The 22,968-nt window shown below is 40.0% G+C and overlaps 2 protein-coding genes across 2 annotated transcripts; both read right to left on the minus strand.

Annotated features, from left to right (window-relative positions):
* Nucleotides 1-964: 964 nt before the first annotated feature.
* On the minus strand, nucleotides 965-8,702 carry LOC113107820 (nuclear factor 7, ovary-like). The gene is made up of 6 exons (XM_026270569.1): nucleotides 8,034-8,702; nucleotides 7,859-7,954; nucleotides 4,135-4,365; nucleotides 4,031-4,053; nucleotides 3,832-3,950; nucleotides 965-3,625 (listed from the first exon to the last, which is right to left on the minus strand). Exons 1-6 carry the CDS (start codon nucleotides 8,418-8,420, stop codon nucleotides 3,126-3,128), a joined length of 1,356 nt encoding a protein of 451 aa, XP_026126354.1. The 5' UTR covers nucleotides 8,421-8,702; the 3' UTR covers nucleotides 965-3,125.
* A 3,603-nt stretch (nucleotides 8,703-12,305) lies between these two features.
* Nucleotides 12,306-20,052, minus strand: LOC113107821 (nuclear factor 7, ovary). Its single transcript, XM_026270571.1, has 6 exons — nucleotides 19,509-20,052; nucleotides 19,334-19,429; nucleotides 13,326-13,556; nucleotides 13,222-13,244; nucleotides 13,027-13,145; nucleotides 12,306-12,820 (listed from the first exon to the last, which is right to left on the minus strand). The coding sequence occupies exons 1-6, from the start codon at nucleotides 19,899-19,901 to the stop codon at nucleotides 12,321-12,323; spliced, it is 1,362 nt and encodes a 453-aa protein (XP_026126356.1). The 5' UTR covers nucleotides 19,902-20,052; the 3' UTR covers nucleotides 12,306-12,320.
* Nucleotides 20,053-22,968: the final 2,916 nt, after the last annotated feature.

The raw sequence follows: 22,968 nt of genomic DNA on the forward strand, positions 1-22,968 counted from the left end.
CTGTGCCTAATGGGTAAATACATTTGATTTTTATATATATTTTTATGAAAACAGTGGTGAATATTATTTACTTGTAATTCACACAACATATACACTAGATGGCACTTATACTTTATTTTCTCTATTTAACCCAATAAACAACAAAAATCTATCTTACATGTGTTAACACAAGTTTCACAGATATATTGATCTCGTCAGCATCGCCGTGGAAATTGAGCAGTCACACCTGTACCTGCTCATCACAGGCTGAGAGGCCACACCTGCACCCCATCAAGCTCTGGTTATTTAAACCCAGCAAACGAACGCAGAGGTGAAAGATGTCTCTACAAGACTTGGCTAATTCCTTACTCTATGTGTTTCTACAGAGAGCAGTGTGTGACCGCCAGCCCCACTGCGCACGGGAGAGCAAGGACCCACACTGCTCTTCGGTCAGTGTTGGGAAAGTTCACTTTCTACATGAACTAGTTCAAAGTTCAATTCACAAATTTTAAAATGAACTAGTTCAGTTCATCGTTCAAACTACAAAATTTTGAACTAAGTTCACACAGTTCCAAAGATGAACATAGTTCATAGTTCTTTTTTTCCATATGTTGCTGTGAGCTATTATTTTTCAAAATTATTGCAACAGCCCATATAGAATCACAGACAGCAATTATTTTATCAGTTTTAACAATGACAATATCTTCATATCCAATTTTGAATCCTTATCCAACCAGGGTTTACATTAGCATTGAGGGGACAGCATTTCCCCCTTGTTACTTTAATGCTTTGTTTCCCATTCTCACCGACCTTGTCATAAACATCATAAAATTATTTTAAATGATCATACGCCTTCTTGCTACATGCTGCTGTCGCCTCCATGCTTTTTTTTTTTTTTAAAGCACGGAGGCAACAGCAGCATGTAGCAAGAAGGTGTATGATCATTTAAAATAATTTTATGATGTTTATGACAAGGTCGGTGAGGTTTGATGAGGCGTCACGCATGCGGCGGACGGCGGTGGGACACTGGTGGCTGGTGTTGCCAGATTGGGTGTTTTTCCGCTACATATTAAGACCCGTTTACGGTGTGTTTTAGCCGGGTTTTCGCCTGAAAGGCTCTATAGAAATCTGGCACCCTATTGAACGAAGTTAACCTGAGAGAGCGTGCCGTTCACAGACACCAGAATGAACGAGTTGACAGTAACGTTCATCAGGCATTAATAAAGCACGTTCAGTTCACGTTCGCCCAAAATATGAACGAGTTCATGAACTATCGTTCAATGAACGCGTTCAGGCACAACACTGTCTTCGGTATCCGAGAGATCCCTCAGGCCTCCACCAGCTTTACGCCATTTGAGCTGCTCTTCGGCCGACAACTCCGCGGTCTGCTTGACGTTGCCCATGGAACACGTGCGTAAGATGCAGGAGCAGATCGACCAAGTCATGCCCATCGTCCAGGAACACCTCGTCAAGGCACAACAAGCGCAGCAGTGTCACTACAACCGGGCAGCCCAACCACGGGAGTTCCAGCGAGGAGACCACGTTCTGGTTCCCACAGCTGCCTACAAGTTCGTAGCCACCTGGCAGGGACTGTACACTGTCACCGAAAAGATTGGCCCGTTACGTACAGTGTGCGGCAACCAGGCAAAAGGAAAGCAGATCAGCTCTACCACATCAATCTTCTGGAGCGCTGGGTCGGGACTGTGCCCCAGCTCTCTGCCTACACCAGCTTGACTCCCGTGGTTGTTGATATGGATCCCCCAACTCTCCGCCGCCCAGAAGTCGGAGCTGCAACACCTGGACACTCAGTTTCTGGATGTGTTCTCCCCCCAGCCTGGGCGGACCCACATCTTGGCGCATGATGTCCGCACATCACCGGGGACCATTGTCCGGCAGTGGCCCTACCGTGTCCCGGAGGCTCGGCGACACGCCATCGAGGAAGAGGTACAGGAGATGCTGAGCTTAGGGGTAATTGAACCATCATGCAGCCCATGGTCCAGCTTCATCGTCATGGTTCCAAAGCCAGACGGAACCCTCTGCTTCTGTAACGCCTTCCGCCACCTTAACGAAGTCTCTGAATTTGACTGCTACACAATACCCTGTGTCGATGAGTTGTTGGACCATTTGGGAAGGGTCCGGTTCATCTCATTCTCTACCCCAAGTGGCTACAGGCAGTACCGGGTCCTTCCCTTCGGCCTACATGGGGCCCGGGCAACTTTCCAACATTTGATGGATGTCCTCCTCCGGCTGCACAAAGCATATATGGCGGCCTACCTCGACGACGTCATTTATTCAGAGACTTGGAGGGACAATGTCGAGGGGTTGCAGAGGGTGCTGTTGGAACTACGCCAGGCTGGCCTGACCGCCAACCCTCGGAAGTGTCATCTGGCCCTCGCCGACGCTAAGTACCTGGGGTACCAGGTGGGTTGCGGACTCATTAGACCACAAGAGAAGGTGGCAGCTATCCTCCCCACGCCGCTGACCACCTCCAAGATGCAGGGATGAGCCTTTTTGGGGTTGGCAGGGTACTACCACTGCTTTATCCCTAACTTCTCCTCCTTAGCTTCTCCCCTGACAGACCTGACCAGGAAGGGGCAGCCGGAGAAGGTCCCGTGGTCCCCCGAGACGGAAGCGTCACCTTTGAGCCCCTGACTTCAACTGCCCCTTCCTGTTGCAGACGGACTCATCCTACACCAGGTTGGGGCCACGACGGTGAGGAACACCCGGTGATATACATAAGCCGAAAGCTGACCCCAGCGGAACAAAGGTACGCCGCGGTGGAGAGGGACACGTGTCCCGAGCTCTCATTAGCGTCACCCTAAAAACTGAGCAGTCACACCTGCACCTGCTCATCACGGGCTGAGTGGTCACACCTGTGCCCCATCAACACAACGAATGAGCTGATGCAGAGAGAGCAAATATAAGAAAGGAAGAAAAAGCTTGGTTGTAAGACATTGGATTGTTTGAGAAATTGAAGTGTCTTCACTCAGTGAGAGGCTATGAAAAGGGCAACATAACTGTTCCTCGCTCGCTTTTGTAAAATATGTTGAGATTAATTTTCGCAAAATTCAGACTTTAACATAGTAAATATGTAAGATGGCACAAGTAAATGCATTTAAATTTATTAAGTGATTCAGTGATTGTTTTTACAGTTTAACTGGTAAAATCCTCAGACACTTAACTTCATCAAGATTACAGAAAAATGGAAAGATGACGTCAGGGAAGGTGGTTGTGAATGTGTGTATATGTGTGTAAGTTACAGGATCAGAGAATGATACTGTTCCTCTGTCATAGTCCAGATCAACTCTCACACACTTAAGCTCCTGTTTAACAGGAAAACCAGGCCCAAGCAGTTTGTATGGATCATACTGCACACACCAGACATTCGAGTTACAGAAATCACGTCCTTTCCTTTGGTTTAATGCTGTAGTTACTCCAAGACTCCAGCATTCACTCTCTTCAACCTCTACTTCCCAGAAGTGCATTCCTGAGTTAAAACCCTCTGAACCCAGAACACACTCACAGATATCAAATCTCTCTTGATTATCAGGGAGCTGTTGTTCGTCCCAAATGTATCTGACACGCGTCAGATCATTAGACAGGATGAGATGTGGATGAGCCGTGTTTGGATCCAGAGTCACTGGAGCTGATAAGACAAAACCAACAGGTGCTTTTATTATGATGCTCATATAATGATAAAGAGTGAAGTGTACACAGATTATTATGAATTATGTCAATTCGACATCAGACATCTTCCTCTCACTGTGCAAAAATCAATGCTAATTCTTTCAGTCTCCCCCCATGCATCATTTCCAGTGTGTGTGCAACAGGACAGATTGCTTCCAGACTCACTCTTTTGGACAGAGTTCAGCATTTTCTTCCAGACTCTGTATGGCAGGTTGCCCAAGTAACGGGGCAGATCAATTAAAACTCCAGAAGGCATCTGTGGATCTGGCTGTGAGATCTGGACTCTGGAAGAAGATTCATGGGTCAGAACTGGAGTGGCTTTGGCTTAAGAAGCAGAGAAAACAAACACCAGCAGATCACACACCTTTCCATAGTGACTGGAAACTTCTGCAGAACGAACATACAATTTATCATCAACAAGTTCATCAATCATCAATGAATCAGTCAACAAATTATCTGAATTCAGACCTTTAGAAAGCAGATGTCATTAGCCTTCATTGTCTCCTCCAAATCTCTGATAGTGTGTGAAAGAGCTGAGATTTGTCTGTTCATGTCATCCAGCTTTTCCTTCATGTTCTGCTTCTTCTGGTCCTCTTCCTCCCTCAGTGCAATAATTGTAGATTTTTCTTCATCTCTAAGAAACTGACGAAGCTTCTTAAACTGCTCTTTAATCTGATACTCTGTGTATTCAGCTTGAGACTGAAATCAAACCACAGTCAATTCATCTCAAAGATTAAACTAATTCTGTAGCAGCATGAAGAATGAGTTGCTAAATGTTAGTTAGTTAACTAAAACTTTAACTTTCTGAAGCAGTATTGTAATAGATGGTCTGTGTCTGTAGGGTGAAAATACTGATATTTCTCTTCACAAAATTACAGTTTTGTAAGTATAGCACCTTAACTTTTAAAAAGTGTTTAAAATAACTTTTTTTTTAATTTCCATACTAAATTTGATGAAAATATGATAAATGCACAACCTGTTCATCACGTAAATTTCAGGCAGATGCTCGATCAAAAGAAGCACTTTACTATAAGTGAACAAAAATCGCCATACTGCCACTGCTGACACACAGCGCGTCTGTACCAAACTGGTTCATTTAAGCCCCTTTCACACTGCACGTCGGACCCGCAATATTCCCGTAACATTGCCTGGTCGCCTTCTGTGTGAAAGCAACCACGTCCCGGAATTGATTACCGAATTGAACCCGGGTCGGGGACCTAATAACATTGCGGTAATCGATCCGGAACGAGTGCTGTGTGAACAAAAGCCAGATCTAATTCCGTAACGAAGTGATGACGCGCGTTATCGCGCGATTCTTTTACCGGCTGTTTTGAAGGAAGATCAACATTCGCGACGAAAAAATATGTGCAAACTGTAATGAAGCAGAGATCAGTTAGTTCCTCACTTTCCGCGCTGACGCCGAGATCGTTTGCTTGCTTCAGTTAAAGTATAACGTGCCAAGCGTTGTCAACTCGTACATTACACATCACGCGCTGATGTCACGTGTCGTTACGGGATCTTCAAGGGCTGTGTGTGAAAGCACGCACATATACCAGGTCATCACTGGCAGTGTGAAAGTGCCAAATCTAGCCACCAGGGAACAATTACAGGAACACTTTACCCCTGTATTTGCCGGAATGGCAGTGTGAAAGGGGCTTTAGAGATTGATTCTGAACTGATTCTGTGCTGATGTTATGAGTGCTGGTAACAGGGGCGTGTCTAGGGGGAGGCAGTGCCTCCCCTAGGATAAGTCCTGCCTCCCTTGAGAAATGATCTGTCCCTCTGATGATAAATTAAAATGTAAATGGTGATTGTTTTGTGTATATTTTTCCATCGCTAGCAGATGGGTCTGACCCAACAAAAATCCAGTTTGGCGCTGTTTGACAGTGCACGTGCTTTGGTCGTACGTGCTCAGAAAAAGTGCATCATGTGAGAAAAGAACACTAATGAAATGTTTACCTGGCAGAGCTTTAAAGCAGTGGCGTATCCACAAGGGAAAATTAGTTTTGCCACCCCATTTGCCACCCAAAGCAGCGTATGGGATCGAAGTGCATCGAGAGCTGAACAGCCTGATTTTGACTGAAACAGGTTTTGTCTGAAAGTCAGAGGATTCTGGTTTCCGCTCGCTCTAAGAGGGCTCCATTACTGCTCAATCAATAGCAAAATGAATGACGTAAGCCGTTCTAAACAAGTTTTACTTACAAGGAGTGCACGCACTCACATACAGACACATAACGGATCACACACACGCTGCCCTGATTTTTCAATAAAATGCTTGGAAACAGAAAAGTTATAGCGAAAATTTATTTGTGTTTTGAAGTAATCAAAATCCACAGCTTCAGTATAAGTAGAGGGACACTGCACAGACAGGCAGGACTAATTTACTCATAATAGTGCTCTCACAATTGCTTTCAAATAAATGTAATTTTAGGTGGTCTTAGCCCCTGCGACTTTGAGGTCCAACGCTAAAGTGCCCTAGCGGTCCGGTCTGCCCCCTGTCCTCAATTTCTGCTGAGGATAGGATGATAATATTTTTGGTTGTGGACATTAAAATTGTCTCCACTATCTGCTTTCGAAGAAATATTGTTGCATTGTGCTGCTGCACATATTCTATCAGCTGCAGTTCTGGCCCAGCGGAATCAATATACTGTGACATACATTAACATCAGAGTTAACTCAGCGGGACAAATTCAGTTTTTTTTTTTTTTTGCATCTGCTTTAATTCAGACGTGCGGTCTTTCTGAGCACCATCAAAGCGCAGCACGAAAACGAAAAAGCCCTTCAAACTGTACCTGATTACTAAGTTATGTTTTGTGCTAATACTGTCAAAACACATGGTTTATGTATAGACTCAGTTGGATATGTCTACAGTGAAAGTAAAAAACTGAAATAAACGGATACATGTACTGAAATAAACAACTGAAATAAACAGTCGACATGCTGACGACTGTAATAAAAGGGATAATTCATCCTAAAATGTAATTTCTGTCATTGTTTATTCACTCACATGTTGTCCCAAACCTTCAGTATATTAATTTCTTTCTTGTGCTGCACACAAAGAAGATTATTTGAAGAAGCTGATAACCAGTTGCTGGTCCACATTAACTTATAACTTATGATAGTAGGGGGAAAAATACTCTGGAAGTCACTGTGAACCAGCAACTGTTTGGTTTTCCACCTTCTTCAAAATAGTGTTTATGTTTAGCAGAAGAAGGAAACTCATTCAGATTTTTTTCTTCAATATTTAAATTTTTAGGTGAATTATTCCTTTAATGTTAATAAAACACCAAACACACAGAGAAAAATCACTCAATACTCTTGCCTGAAAAACTTTAATTCAGTTGCTTTAATAGGAATCAGTGTAGTGTTTTATTTTTATATTTGTTCATTCAATGTTTTTAATGCTCCTGCTAAATACATCTCTTGTACCTGAAAATAATTTGCAATTTGTAATAATTTGTAACTTTATTTGTATAATATCTGTTTTTTTAATTTGTATATTTGTTCTATTTTTTTAATAACAAAGATAAAATAATGACAAAGATTTTTATCTTTACCCATGCACTTTGGCCTAAATATCTGCCACACTTTTTCATATTTTGTTACCTTAAAAGGCTTTATAAAAGGGAAATTAGTTTGGCTGTGATGCTCAAACAGCTTGCAAAATAGAAAAACCAACATGAGAAAAAATCTGGATAAAATCTTGATCTTTCTAAAATAAAATGTGGTAAATTTTTATTATATCACCCACCCCTAAATGAGGTAGAACAAACCCATACAGACTCCAAACCCCCGTAAAATAATAATAATATTTGCCTATGGCAAGCACCACTAATAATAAGTAAAATACAAAAATAAAAAAAAAGTTATGTTGCCTCTGCTAATCATATCATAATTTCAATTCTTATAGTTTCACAAAAATAGCTTCTATTTCAACTCTCTAAATTTCCTGACCCCCTTTAGCCTAATATGTTTCCTTTTATCTAGTCCTACATGTTTACATTTACATTTATTCATTTAGCAGACACTTTTATCCAAAGCCACTTACAACCAGAGAATAATAAAAAATACACCAAATAAAAATATTTGGTGTATTTTGAATATTTTTTATTTAAATTATTTTTTCTTCTGACAAATAAATTAAACTGTTCATTATTTAGTCTTGAAATGTGTCAGTAGAATCAATCCTCACCCTGATATGTTGAACTGTTTTCTCAAACTCTCTTTTAAGGTTTTCTTTCTGTTTAAGTTTCTCTTGAAAGGACTTCAGTGCTGCATTGAGCTCCTCCTGAAATTTAAAGTGAAAATCTATAAGACACTCTTTCTGTAATATAAGTAATACTTATCCTCATGTAAACCTGTCTTACCTTATATGATGGGACAACTTCACTGATGGGTCTGAACGTTTGGTTGGCATATTTCTGGCTGCACACTGAACACACCGGCTGTTTGTCCTCCAGACAGACGAGTTTGAGTTTCTTACCATGTAAACTGCAGATCTCTTCAGACCCTGCTAAACACCTCTTATTTCTCTCCTTCAGGAATGACTTGCACAAGTTTTTTAACACAAGATTACAGGAAGGATTTTTTGAGGATGTTCCCCCGCAGACAGGACACTCCCGAGTTTCCTTGGTTCTCCACATCTGTTGCAGACACTCTTTACAGACATTATGATTGCATGATAATTGAAGAGGATCCTTAAAGATTTCAAGACACATAGGGCAAGAAAGTTCCTTTACAGTTTGTGAATCCATTTGCACTGTCTGTGCTTCAGGAATCGAAATATTAGAAAAAAAAATTTATAAAAAAAAAATAACCTCACCCTGTTCTCTTTGCAATTGAGCACTTGTCTATATAGAGTATATGACGTATTTCCTGCATTTGGCCCAATTGGGCATGAAGGCCACAAGAGTGCAGAACTTTTTTTAGAGTAAATGCAGGTAAAGTGAGCCACTCTTTTTAAATGTGTGTTTGAGATCATATTTATATTCGTTTTGCAGAAACACATTTACGTGGCCAAGTGTAACTGGAACAGTTATATCCAATCGGATAACAATTTGATCAGCAAAAATTCATAAGGTGACAAGTGTAAAATATGTAAAGCCCTTGCCGTGAATAAGATTAGTTTTTATAAAACTAATAATTATCAGAATAAAAAAAATTAAATACAATGCTTTAGCAAGAAGTCAAACAGAAGTTGGGGATACATATAGCAGATCTTAATACATAATACATGATAAAGTATTAGATTATGCTATATAAATTATTATCTTTTTCAAATAAGATATTATTATTTCACTTCTTAATTCTAATAGTTGAATTCAATGTCATAAAATATTTTACAGAAAAACCTATATATTGAGGACCAAATTAATCAAAAGTGAATAAATGTAGAAACATCTAAATTGTAAAATACATAATGAAATAATTTAATACATAGGGTAAACAGGGTAATCTACATTGAAACATTTTTAGTGCATAACAGATCAGTTTCAGTAGAAAAAATTATGTGAAAATAAAATATTAATCTCTCAATAATATATTATTATTTTTTAATTACAAAAACATTTAAATTAGTATATACATCATTAAATGCAAAAAGTCTGGCTGTGCCTAATGGGTAAATACATTTGATTTTTATATATATTTTTATGAAAACAGTGGTGAATATTATATACTTGTAATTCACACAACATATACACTAGATGGCACTTATACTTTATTTTCTCTATTTAACCCAATAAACAACAAAAATCTATCTTACATGTGTTAACACAAGTTTCACAGATATATTGATCTCGTCAGCATCGCCGTGGAAATTGAGCAGTCACACCTGTACCTGCTCATCACAGGCTGAGAGGCCACACCTGCACCCCATCAAGCTCTGGTTATTTAAACCCAGCAAACGAACGCAGAGGTGAGCGATGTCTCTACAAGACTTGGCTAATTCCTTACTCTATGTGTTTCTACAGAGAGCAGTGTGTGACCGCCAGCCCCACTGCGCACGGGAGAGCAAGGACCCACACTGCTCTTCGGTCAGTGTTGGGAAAGTTCACTTTCTACATGAACTAGTTCAAAGTTCAATTCACAAATTTTAAAATGAACTAGTTCAGTTCATCGTTCAAACTACAAAATTTTGAACTAAGTTCACACAGTTCCAAAGATGAACATAGTTCATAGTTCTTTTTTTCCATATGTTGCTGTGAGCTATTATTTTTCAAAATTATTGCAACAGCCCATATAGAATCACAGACAGCAATTATTTTATCAGTTTTAACAATGACAATATCTTCATATCCAATTTTGAATCCTTATCCAACCAGGGTTTACATTAGCATTGAGGGGACAGCATTTCCCCCTTGTTACTTTAATGCTTTGTCTCCCATTCTCACCGACCTTGTCATAAACATCATAAAATTATTTTAAATGATCATACGCCTTCTTGCTACATGCTGCTGTCGCCTCCATGCTTTTTTTTTTTTTTAAAGCACGGAGGCAACAGCAGCATGTAGCAAGAAGGTGTATGATCATTTAAAATAATTTTATGATGTTTATGACAAGGTCGGTGAGGTTTGATGAGGCGTCACGCATGCGGCGGACGGCGGTGGGACACTGGTGGCTGGTGTTGCCAGATTGGGTGTTTTTCCGCTACATATTAAGACCCGTTTACGGTGTGTTTTAGCCGGGTTTTGAATGAACGAGTTGACAGTAACGTTCATCAGGCATTAATAAAGCACGTTCAGTTCACGTTCGCCCAAAATATGAACGAGTTCATGAACTATCGTTCAATGAACGCGTTCAGGCACAACACTGTCTTCGGTATCCGAGAGATCCCTCAGGCCTCCACCAGCTTTACGCCATTTGAGCTGCTCTTCGGCCGACAACTCCGCGGTCTGCTTGACGTTGCCCATGGAACACGTGCGTAAGATGCAGGAGCAGATCGACCAAGTCATGCCCATCGTCCAGGAACACCTCGTCAAGGCACAACAAGCGCAGCAGTGTCACTACAACCGGGCAGCCCAACCACGGGAGTTCCAGCGAGGAGACCACGTTCTGGTTCCCACAGCTGCCTACAAGTTCGTAGCCACCTGGCAGGGACTGTACACTGTCACCGAAAAGATTGGCCCGTTACGTACAGTGTGCGGCAACCAGGCAAAAGGAAAGCAGATCAGCTCTACCACATCAATCTTCTGGAGCGCTGGGTCGGGACTGTGCCCCAGCTCTCTGCCTACACCAGCTTGACTCCCGTGGTTGTTGATATGGATCCCCCAACTCTCCGCCGCCCAGAAGTCGGAGCTGCAACACCTGGAAAATCAGTTTCTGGATGAGTTCTCCCTCCAGCCTGGGCGGACCCACATCTTGGCGCATGATGTCCGCACATCACCGGGGACCATTGTCCGGCAGTGGCCCTACCGTGTCCCGGAGGCTCGGCGACCCGCCATCGAGGAAGAGGTACAGGAAATACTGAGCTTAGGGGTAATTGAACCATCATGCAGCCCATGGTCCAGCTTCATCGTCATGGTTCCAAAGCCCGACGGCACCCTCTGCTTCTGTAACGCCTTCCGCCACCTTAACGAAGTCTCTGAATTTGACTGCTACACAATACCCTGTGTCGATGAGTTGTTGGACCATTTGGGAAGGGTCCGGTTCATCTCATTCTCTACCCCAAGTGGCTACAGGCAGTACCGGGTCCTTCCCTTCGGCCTACATGGGGCCCGGGCAACTTTCCAACATTTGATGGATGTCCTCCTCCGGCTGCACGAAGCATATATGGCGGCCTACCTCGACGACGTCATTTATTCAGAGACTTGGAGGGACAATGTCGAGGGGTTGCAGAGGGTGCTGTTGGAACTACGCCAGGCTGGCCTGACCGCCAACCCTCGGAAGTGTCATCTGGCCCTCGCCGACGCTAAGTACCTGGGGTACCAGGTGGGTTGCGGACTCATTAGACCACAAGAGAAGGTGGCAGCTATCCTCCCCACGCCGCTGACCACCTCCAAGATGCAGGGATGAGCCTTTTTGGGGTTGGCAGGGTACTACCGCTGCTTTATCCCTAACTTCTCCTCCTTAGCTTCTCCCCTGACAGACCTGACCAGGAAGGGGCAGCCGGAGAAGGTCCCGTGGTCCCCCGAGACGGAAGCGTCACCTTTGAGCCCCTGACTTCAACTGCCCCTTCCTGTTGCAGATGGACTCATCCTACACCAGGTTGGGGCCACGACGGTGAGGAACACCCGGTGATATACATAAGCCGAAAGCTGACCCCAGCGGAACAAAGGTACGCCGCGGTGGAGAGGGACACGTGTCCCGAGCTCTCATTAGCGTCACCCTAAAAACTGAGCAGTCACACCTGCACCTGCTCATCACGGGCTGAGTGGTCACACCTGTGCCCCATCAACACAACGAATGAGCTGATGCAGAGAGAGCAAATATAAGAAAGGAAGAAAAAGCTTGGTTGTAAGACATTGGATTGTTTGAGAAATTGAAGTGTCTTCACTCAGTGAGAGGCTGTGAAAAGGGCAACATAACTGTTCCTCGCTCGCTTTTGTAAAATATGTTGAGATTAATTTTCGCAAAATTCAGACTTTAACATAGTAAATATGTAAGATGGCACAAGTAAATGCATTTAAATTTATTAAGTGATTCAGTGATTGTTTTTACAGTTTAACTGGTAAAATCCTCAGACACTTAACTTCATCAAGATTACAGAAAAATGGAAAGATGACGTCAGGGAAGGTGGTTGTGAATGTGTGTATATGTGTGTAAGTTACAGGATCAGAGAATGATACTGTTCCTCTGTCATAGTCCAGATCAACTCTCACACACTTAAGCTCCTGTTTAACAGGAAAACCAGGCCCAAGCAGTTTGTATGGATCATACTGCACACACCAGACATTCGAGTTACAGAAATCACGTCCTTTCCTTTGGTTTAATGCTGTAGTTACTCCAAGACTCCAGCATTCACTCTCTTCAACCTCCACTTCCCAGAAGTGCATTCCTGAGTTAAAACCCTCTGAACCCAGAACACACTCACAGATATCAAATCTCTCTTGATTATCAGGGAGCTGTTGTTCGTCCCAAATGTATCTGACACGCGTCAGATCATTAGACAGGATGAGATGTGGATGAGCCGTGTTTGGATCCAGAGTCACTGGAGCTGATAAGACAAAACCAACAGGTGCTTTTATTATGATGCTCATACAATGATAAAGAGTGAAGTGTACACAGATTATTATGAATTATGTCAATTCGACATCAGACATCTTCCTCTCACTGTGCAAAAATCAATGCTAATTCTTTCAGTCTCCCCCCATGCATCATTTCCAGTGTGTGTGCAACAGGACAGATTGCTTCCAGACTCACTCTTTTGGACAGAGTTCAGCATTTTCTTCCAGACTCTGTATGGCAGGTTGCCCAAGTAACGGGGCAGATCAATTAAAACTCCAGAAGGCATCTGTGGATCTGGCTGTGAGATCTGGACTCTGGAAGAAGATTCATAGGTCAGAACTGGAGTGGCTTTGGCTTAAGAAGCAGAGAAAACACCAGCAGATCACTCACCTTTCCATCGTGACTGGAAACTTCTGCAGAACAAACATACAATTTATCATCAACAAGTCCATCATTCATCAATGAATCAGTCAATGAATGATCTGAATTCAGACCTTTAGAAAGCAGACGTCATTAGTCTTCATTGTCTCCTCCAAATCTCTGATAGTGTGTGAAAGAGCTGAGATTTGTCTGTTCATGTCATCCAGCTTTTCTTTCATGTTCTGCTTCTTCTGGTCCTCTTCCTCCCTCAGTGCAATAATTGTAGATGTTTCTTCATCTCTAAGAAACTGACGAAGCTTCTTAAACTGCTCTTTAATCTGATGCTCTGTGTATTCCGCTTGAGACTGAAATCAAATCACATTCAGTTCATCTCAAAGATTAAACTAATTCTGTAGCAGCATGAAGAATGAGTTGCTAAATGTTAGATAGTTAACTACAACTTTAACTTTCTGAAGTAATATTGTAAAAGTCATTAATATCGTTTTAAAACAAACTTTCGAAAATGTGGCAACCATGTCTGCATGAAAAGGCACATTTTCCATATTAATCAGACATTTGAGAATTGTGGACCTACAGTATGATCCTTGAGACATTATTGGTCAATTCAGTCTTTTCTTGTTTTTATGTGTTTCACTGTGCTTATACCCAGGTCGATCAATTAATGCAGTGATGCAACTACTCAACTTTATCAAATTTAGCCATTTTGAAAAAAAAAAAAATACTATCATTTATCATTCATGTGCGTGTAATTCATAACTGAATGTGAGGAGTCAAGAGACTTTCAAAATATTATAGAAAAAGTGAGAGAAAAGAGAAAGCTAGAGTTAGAGGCTTTTTTGTTGTTAAAGAAAACAAGCAGTTAGAAAACGAATAGAGTGCAAGTGTTAGAGGGTCAAGTGTTTTTTATATAATAAAAAAATAAATACAATTATAATAGAGAATGCTAAGGTTTAAAAGAGATATATATGTTTACAGTGTTACAGTCGTTAAAGGAACATGTAATTATGTCTGACAAAAATTAAGCTGTTCTATTATATGGCGCGTCACTTCCTGTTTGTTGTTGGTGTCTGTACTGCGTTTGAGCTCCGTCACTATATTCTTTTTATCGACTATTTTTAACTTAAAAATAATTTTTATACACCATCGTTTCCGTTTATATAACGTGTGAATATATCCTCTATTGTATTCTACAACAAAAACAATCAGAGCACCTCGCTATCATTAGTTTTATTTTGATCTCCCGGGTCAGCTATTAGCTTATAGCCCATTAGCATCAGCAAGCGTGGTTGTTGCTAAACGCACTTACATTGCTAATACTATATTCACACACATTACCACACACATTTGTGGTAATGTGTCATGGTGTAAAGAACAGAAACTGCTATTTGTCAATAACTGGAATCTTTTCTGGGGGCATCCTAGGCTGTTTCGCGCTGATGGATTGCACCCCAGCAGAATCGGAGCGGGGCTGCTCTCTGACAACATCTCCAGGACACTTCGCTGTACTCATTGTTGCTTGCTTTAATGGTGGATGAATGTCCACCTTTGATTGCAGGTGGGGACACATTGTGAGCTCGAGGCCGTGGGGAAGCAGACTTTTTGCTTTAAATTAATGGTTGTTCGTGAGCTGTGGGTCAAGATCCCGGATACAGGCGGCCGAAATGAGCTTTCTCCGTCGGGTGGCTGGGCGCTCCCTTAGAGATAGGGTGAGAAGCTCGGTCACTCGGGAGGAGCTCAGAGTAGAGCCGTTGCTCCTCCACATCGAGAGGAGCCAGCTGAGGTGGCTCGGGCATCTATTTCGGATGCCTCCTGGACGCCTTCCCAGGGAGGTGTTACAGGCACGTCTCACCGGGAGGAGGCCCCGGGGAAGACCTAGGACACGCTGGAGGGACTATGTCTCCCGGCTGGCCTGGGAACGCCTCGGGGTCCCCCCGGAAGAGCTGGAAGAAGTGGCTAGGGAGAGGGAAGTCTGGGCGTCTCTGCTTAGACTGTTGCCCCCGCGACCCGGCCCCGGATTAAGCGGAAGATGATGACCATTCAGCGGATGGATGAATGGTTGTTGTCATGGTGTAAAGAACAGAAACTGCTATTTGTCAATAACTGGAATCTTTTCTGGGGGCATCCTAGGCTGTTTCGCGCTGATGGATTGCACCCCAGCAGAATCGGAGCGGGGCTGCTCTCTGACAACATCTCCAGGACACTTCGCTCCATGTGACTAGTAAGACAATTCTCAAATAACTATTATGATGAGTTTTGTTCCACCCGCTTAAATGATAAAAGTACTTGTGCTGTAAAAACTATTAAGACTGTGTCTGTTCCCTGAATAGTGATGTCGAAATATAAATATAATGTAGGATCTAGAAAAAATCTTATCGTGATTAAACCAGAAACATGTACAGTAAATGAACAAAAACAATTTTTAAAGTTTGGGCTCATAAAAATTAGATCACTCACACCCTAAGCTGTTATTGTAAATGAAATGATCACAGATAATAGTTTTGATGTACTATGCTTGACTGAAACCTGGCTAAAACCAAATTATTATTTTGGTCTAAATGAGTCTACTCCACCAAACTACTGTTATAAGCATGAGCCCCGTCAGACTGGTCGTGGCGGAGGTGTTGCAACAATATATAGTGATATTCTCAATGTTACCCAGAAAACAGGATACAGGTTTAACTTATTCGAAATACTTCTTCTTAATGTTACACTGTCAGATGTGCAAAAGAAATCTAATGTATCTCTTGCTCTGGCTACTTTGTATAGACCACCAGGGCCGTATACAGAATTCTTAAAAAAAAATTGTAGATTTCCTCTCAGACCTTCTAGTTACAGTTGACAAGGTGCTAATCATGGGAGATTTTAATATTCACGTTGATAATACAAATGATGCATTAGGACTTGCGTTTACTGACCTAATAAACTCCTTTGGAGTCAAGCAAAATGTCACCGGGCCCACTCATCATTTTAATCATACACTAGATTTAATTATATGTCATGGAATCGATCTTACTGCTATAGATATTGTACCTCAAAGTGATGATATTACAGACCATTTCCTTGTATCGTGCATGTTGCATATCACTGATATTAACTATATGTCTCAGCGATACCGTCTGGGCAGAACTATTGTTCCAGCCACCAAAGAAAGATTCGCAAATAACCTGCCTGATCTATCTCAACTGCTATTTGTACCCAAAAATACACATGAATTAGACAAAATGACTGACAACATGGGCACTATTTTCTCTAATACATTAAAAGCTGTTGCCCCTATCAAACTGAAAAAGGTTAGAGAAAAATGTACTGTGCCATGGTATAACAGTAATACTCACTCTCTCAAGAAAGTAACTCATAGTCTTGAACGCAAATGGAGAAAAACTAACTTGGAAGTTTTTAGAATTGCATGGAAAAACAGTATGTCCAGCTATAGACAGGCTCTAAAAACTGCTAGGGCAGAGCATATACACAAACTCATAGAAAATAACCAAAACAATCCAAGGTTTTTATTTAGCACAGTGGCTAAATTAACAAATTGCCAGACGCCACCTGATTCAAATATGCCACCAACGTTTAATAGTAATGACTTTATGAATTTCTTCACTAAAAATAGATAACATTAGAAATACAATAGCGAATGTAGATTCTACAGCGTCTAACACTTCAGTTTCATCCATCGCATCCAAAGATAAACTGCGGTGCTTTACAACCATAGGACAGGAAGAACTAAATAAACTTATCACTGTATCTAAACCAACAACATGTTTATTAGATCCTGTACCCACTAAATTACTGAAGAGTTGTTAACTGTAGCCGAAGAACCGCTTCTCAATATCATTAACTCGTCGTTATCTTTAGGTCACATCCCAAAACCATTCAAGCTGGTGGTTATTAAGCCTCTTATTAAGAAACCAAAACTAGATCCTAGTGTACAGGCAAATGACAGGCCTATTTCAAATCTTCTATTTATGTCTAAAATTTTAGAAAAAGTTGTGTCTGCTCAGTTGAGCTCCTTCCTGCACAAAAATGATCTGTATGAAGAATTTCAGTCAGGTTTCAGGCCCCACCATAGCACAGAAACTGCACTTGTTAAAATTACAAATGACCTGCTTCTTGCGTCAGATCAAGGCTGCATCTCATTTCTAGTCTTACTTGATCTTAGTGCTGCGTTCGACACCATAGATCATGACATACTCATAGATCGAATACAAAACTATACAGGTATTCAAGGGCAGGCTCTAAGATGGTTTAGATCCTACCTGTCCGATCACTACCATTTTGTTTACTTAAATGGGGTGTCCTCTCATTTATCATCAGTAAAATATGGAATGCCATAAGGATCCGTCCTAGGTCCCCTTGTATTTTCAATATACATGTTGCCCCTTGGTAATATTATTAGAAAATACGGAATTAGTTTCCACTGTTATGCTGATGATACTCAGCTATGTATCTCAACGAGACCAGATGAAACTTCTAAATTATCTAAGCTAACAGAGTATGTTAAAAATGTAAAATATTGGATGACAAATAATTTTCTCCAATTAAATTCGGATAAGATAATTAATTATTGGACCAAAAAACACTAAACAGAATCTTGTAGATTACAATCTGCAACTAGACGGATGTACTGTTACTTCCTCTACAGTCAAAAATCTGGTTGTTATATTAGACCGCAATTTGTCTTTTGAAAATCATATTTCCCATGTTACAAAAACTGCATTCTTCCATCTTAGAAACATTGCCAAGCTACGAAACATGTTATCTGTTTCTGATGCAGATGACCTCTAGACTGGACTAGTGTAATGCACTTGTAGGTGGTTGCCCTGCATCTTCAATAAACAAGCTAGAGGTAGTCCAAAATGCAGCAGCTAGAGTCCTTACGAGGTCAAGAAAATATAATCATTACCCCAATTTTACAGTCTCAGCACTGGCTACCTATTCCAGTTCCAGTAAGTTCCATATCAGTTACAAATTATCATTAATTACCTATAAGGGCCTAAATGGTTTAGCTCCTGCGTACCTAACTAGCCTCCCTTTTGAAACAAAAATATATTGCAGTATATTGGAAAATATCATGTAATATATTAGGCATATATTCTTATATATATTTATTTTTTCCAATATATTGCAATATATTGAAAGCGGCAATCATTTGTATTTTTTGCAATATATTATATAATATATGTATCATCAATATATTATTAAATGTGTTCAAATATATAAAATATGAGAAAATAAAAAGGGAAAATAATATATTACAATATATCACAATATATTTTAAAAAATATATTTGTAAATATATTTTCCTTTCATAAGGACTTCTACCACGTTACAATCCATCACGCTCCCTAAGGTCACAAAACGCTGGACTTTTGGTAGTTCCTAGGATAGCAAAGTCCACTAAAGGAGGTAGAGCTTTCTCACATTTGGCTCCCAAACTCCGGAATAGCCTTCCTGATAATGTTCAGGGTTCAGACACACTCTCTCTGTTTAAATCTAGATTAAAAATGCATCTCTTTCGCCAAGCATTCAAATAAATGTATCTCTTAAAGATATCTCTAGAGTGTAGCTGCATCTGATCAAATGTGCATACTTATTCATTAGCTTTGGTTAAACTAATTTTACTTTGTTGGATAAGCAGCTATGCCAATGTCTCTATTTGTTTCTATGTTTTGCCATGTAACTAGGATTTACACAAGCTCCAGTCTGGAACCAGAACACCTGAGAAGAGATGATGCTGACCATCAGAGGACCTCAGATGATGCTAACCCTGAATCAACAAACAGAACTAACAAATATTGCTACAAGTGTACAACTGAATCAAGTGTACAACTGAATCATATAATAATTATTAATGAATCATATTAATAATGTTCATCGTCTGGCAGACTACAGCTTGTATTAATTTTAAAATCCTGTCAAACGTGCACAAACTGACAGTCACCACCATAAGCTACTACTAAATATTGTAGAAACGTAATTTTCTGTAAAGTTGCTTTGTAACGATTTGTATTGTAAAGAGCGCTATACAAATAAACTTGAATTGAATTGAATTGAACTATTCAATATTTAGTAATTTAGTAATTTAATGATTTAATGTGTCAGTAGAATTAATCCTCACCCTGATATGTTGAACTGTTTTCTCAAACTCTCTTTTAAGGTTTTCTTTCTGTTTAAGTTTCTCTTGTAAGGACTTCAGTGCTGCATTGAGCTCCTCCTGAAATTCAAAGTGAAAATCCATAAGACACTCTTTCTGTAATATAAGTTATACTTATCCTCATGTAAACCTGTCTTACCTTACATGATGGAACAACTTCACTGATGGGTCTGAACGTTTGATTGGCATATTTCTGTGTATTTCTGCACACTGAACACACAGGCTGTTTGTCCTCCAGACAGACGAGTTTGAGTTTCTTACCATGTAAACTGCAGATCTCTTCAGATCCTGCTAAACACCTCTTATTTCTCTCCTTCAGGAATGACTTGCACAAGTTTTTTAACACAAGATTACAGGAAGGATTTTTTGAGGATGTTCCCCCGCAGACAGGACACTCCCGAGTTTCCTTGGTTCTCCACAGCTGTTGCAGACACTCTTTACAGACATTGTGATTGCATGATAATTGAAGAGGATCCTTAAAGATTTCAAGACACACAGGGCAAGAAAGTTCCTCTACAGTTAGTGAATCCATTTTCACTGTTTGAGCTCCAGCAATTGAAACTTTAAGAAAAAATAAAACAAACACAATAATCACAAAGTTCTGTTGTCTGTTTAGAGTCAAACTTCTACAAGATCCTTAAAGTTTTTATCATTGTTCTTCATTGATCACTGAATCTTTTTTGCTTTTGTCAAGTAGGAAATAATAACAACACCTGTGGTATCGGTACTTGAGTACTTGTCTACCTACAGTTAATGACGCATTTCCTGTATTTTGCACAAATAAGCACAAGCTAGCATTAAAACCACAATAGTGGTTAACTTTTCATTAGAGGAACAAAGTGAGCCACTTTTTGTAAAATGTCATTTATATTCCTAAATGTTTTTGTTGTTATACTTCTTTTCTTTGCTTTATTATTTTAGTTAACCTCAAGGTCCACCTTTAATATTTGAGTTTGATTACCATTAATACCAATAAACATTCTGAGATCAAAAATTTCATTTCTTTTATGGTGGGCATGCCTTGGTCTGGTAAAGTGGGTCATCCCATTATTTATTAAAAATGATCAAACAACAACAACAAAACACATGATTTATTAACCCATATGACCAAGCATACATGTTCAACAACATATGTACCCCCCCCCCCAAAAAAAGCCTATGCTTTGAGAAAAAAATCATCATTTAACTCAATCTATGTGTGAAATTCAAAATAACTGATAGAACATGTTTGATAAAATCTGAATAGAAATCTAAATATTATAAACTCATGCAACATTTTAAAAAAGTTACTATAACAAATGCAATAACAGATAGTCTAACAAAAGCTAAAAAAGAGTTAGAATGGTAATCAGGCTTTTTCTGTCTATGTTCTCTTAACACATTAAATGAACTTTAATTGTGTGCATATTTTAAAGCTCCATATTCTGCATCTACATTTTGCTCCTCTCATCCTTCATTCACTCCACAAATTGAACATACTTTGCCTTGCCGTCTTTTCTATTATTGTTTCTTCCATCTCTGACTTGAATGTCCCTTTGTATGACACAATTTAATTGTGGTTATTCTTATATAACTGATAAAAAGCAATTGCAATTGTTTTGCAAAACATACACTCATCTCCGTACCAATGAAGTTATGCACACTTTATGTTTAATCAAAAAATTCTGGGCGCATGCCTGCATTAGTGATTTCTTGAACATGATTAATAAATGGAAAAGCTTAGCCTCAAATAGCGTTCCACAGAATTGATAGATGTGGTGTGGGTTTTGTGTGCATTTAGAGAACTGAACTTTGGCATTTTTAAGAGCTGGGACAGACATCTGCATGCACTTCCTGCCACATATGCACAAACTCAAGGGGCTAAGACCCCAAATGTGGTTATTGGGATAGGCTAGACAGTGTGATAGAAAAGAGAAATAATAATTCTGGGTCTCACTTGTGCTCACTCTTCTATTGATATCTGTTCTAAACAAGTCATAGTCATTGTCTGGGTTTTGAATTGAATATGTTGATAATTTCACATCTATCAACACATCTATCTTTGACACTAATAAAGGCAAAAAGTCTGGCTGTGCCTAATGGGTAAATAATTTTTTTTTTTTTTTTAACTTTGTCATGTCAACAAACTGGTGTAGTGTCGTCTGCCGGTTCTCAGAAGAATCACACTCAGTCAGGGATTTTTCTCTCAGAAGAAAATACTTTATTTTAAGCAAAATAAAGTGAGAGTCTTTGCAAGGAGATCTCTCGAATGTTATTTGGTATCTCCTTAAATACACTATATGGGGCGGTTCCACATAGTCAAACTTTTCTTTATGATTACAATTTTAATACCTCCCTAGAGAGGAGAGGCCCCCTGCTTGATTTATTCTAAAGAAAGGCCCTGTATATATGTCTGACCATATTTCTCATCAGTTTTGTACATTCCAGCACGTAGGCAACTTTCTATTACCTATAGAATATAATAGAATAATACTAGCAGACAAAAATGGCTAGATTCACATTCACATATTCTCCCCTTTGAGACTTAATAAGTCTCACATTTGATTGTTCTTATCCAGAGTGCTACTCCATAATCCAGTCATATTAGTTACACTACCTAGTGACTAAATAAGTCACATTGTATCATCACCAGTGACTAGATTATGAAATTCCACTCTGAGGGATTACTGGACCAAACATCTCTCTCCTTTTTTGATGAGGAGGGAGTAAAAGATCCAGTCTCCCTAACTCCTTCTTTAATAGTACACAATGTTATAAGCTTGAGCGTGCAATTGGTTCAGCATTTACTGTGGTTATCGCAGTTATTTATAAAAGACATAAAATACATACATTACATCAATTATTGAATATCACAAGATTATAAAAGTTGATCTTCAGCTCAGATACCTTATGTATCGTAGAGAGCCTCCCAGGGCCGAAGTTAAACTGGCACTTATATCCAGGGTATGGTTCACCTTTAGACATCTTCATCATCCTCATTAGAGTCAATAGAACTATCATCAAAAGTTTGCTCATTTAAGTTCAGTTAGTTTAGCCATCCTTCATAATATTCCTCCAGACTCCTTTCAGTGATCCTTTGTTGATTATTCGGGACTTTTATCACTTCCATTTGCTTAACAGTAGCATTGACGATTAATGATGTTAATAACGGTAATACACAGCAAAATAATAATCCTCCTATTAATATGGCAACTCCTAAAAACATCCCTAGTTTAACAAACCATGCTCCCCATGCTCCAAATTCCACATCAATCCAATCCCAAATGTGTTGGTCTCTTCCGGCATTTGCTGTAATTTCATTTCTTAATTTTTTTAATTTTTGTCATAACTTCACTGAAAGCTCCTCCAGGGGCGGTGTTATTTGGGATAAATGTACAACATTGATCTCCAAACTGTGATGGGTATTGAAGAGAGAGGACTCAAGTGCGAGGGCAAAATGACAGTCTTTAATTAAACAAAGGAAAGCCACAGGAAAATCCAACTAAGGAGTACAAAAGATGAGAACCAAGGAAGACCCGAAGGCTGGGTATAAATAACACAGGAAACCTCTGTGGCTGGAATGACCAGAAGGCTGGCGAGGCGGAGGCTTGACCGGGCTC

The sequence above is a fragment of the Carassius auratus genome, chromosome 8 (assembly GCF_003368295.1).
Source record: "Carassius auratus strain Wakin chromosome 8, ASM336829v1, whole genome shotgun sequence".
In the NCBI taxonomy this organism is placed as follows: domain Eukaryota; kingdom Metazoa; phylum Chordata; class Actinopteri; order Cypriniformes; family Cyprinidae; genus Carassius; species Carassius auratus.

Excerpts from the sequence above, each read along its gene's own strand:
- LOC113107821 (XM_026270571.1), bottom strand. The coding sequence starts at position 19,901 with ATGGATTCACTAACTGTAGAGGAACTTTCTTGCCCTGTGTGTCTTGAA. Across the intron at positions 13,557-19,333 it reads AAACAGTTCAACATATCAGG|TCTCAAGCGGAATACACAGA; the intron begins GTGAGGATTAAT and ends ATTTGATTTCAG. Across the intron at positions 13,245-13,325 it reads ATGACGTCTGCTTTCTAAAG|AAGTTTCCAGTCACGATGGA; the intron begins GTCTGAATTCAG and ends TTTGTTCTGCAG.
- LOC113107820 (XM_026270569.1), bottom strand. The coding sequence starts at position 8,420 with ATGGATTCACAAACTGTAAAGGAACTTTCTTGCCCTATGTGTCTTGAA. Across the intron at positions 7,955-8,033 it reads AAGTTGTCCCATCATATAAG|GAGGAGCTCAATGCAGCACT; the intron begins GTAAGACAGGTT and ends TTTAAATTTCAG. Across the intron at positions 3,626-3,831 it reads GCTGAACTCTGTCCAAAAGA|CTCCAGTGACTCTGGATCCA; the intron begins GTGAGTCTGGAA and ends TTGTCTTATCAG.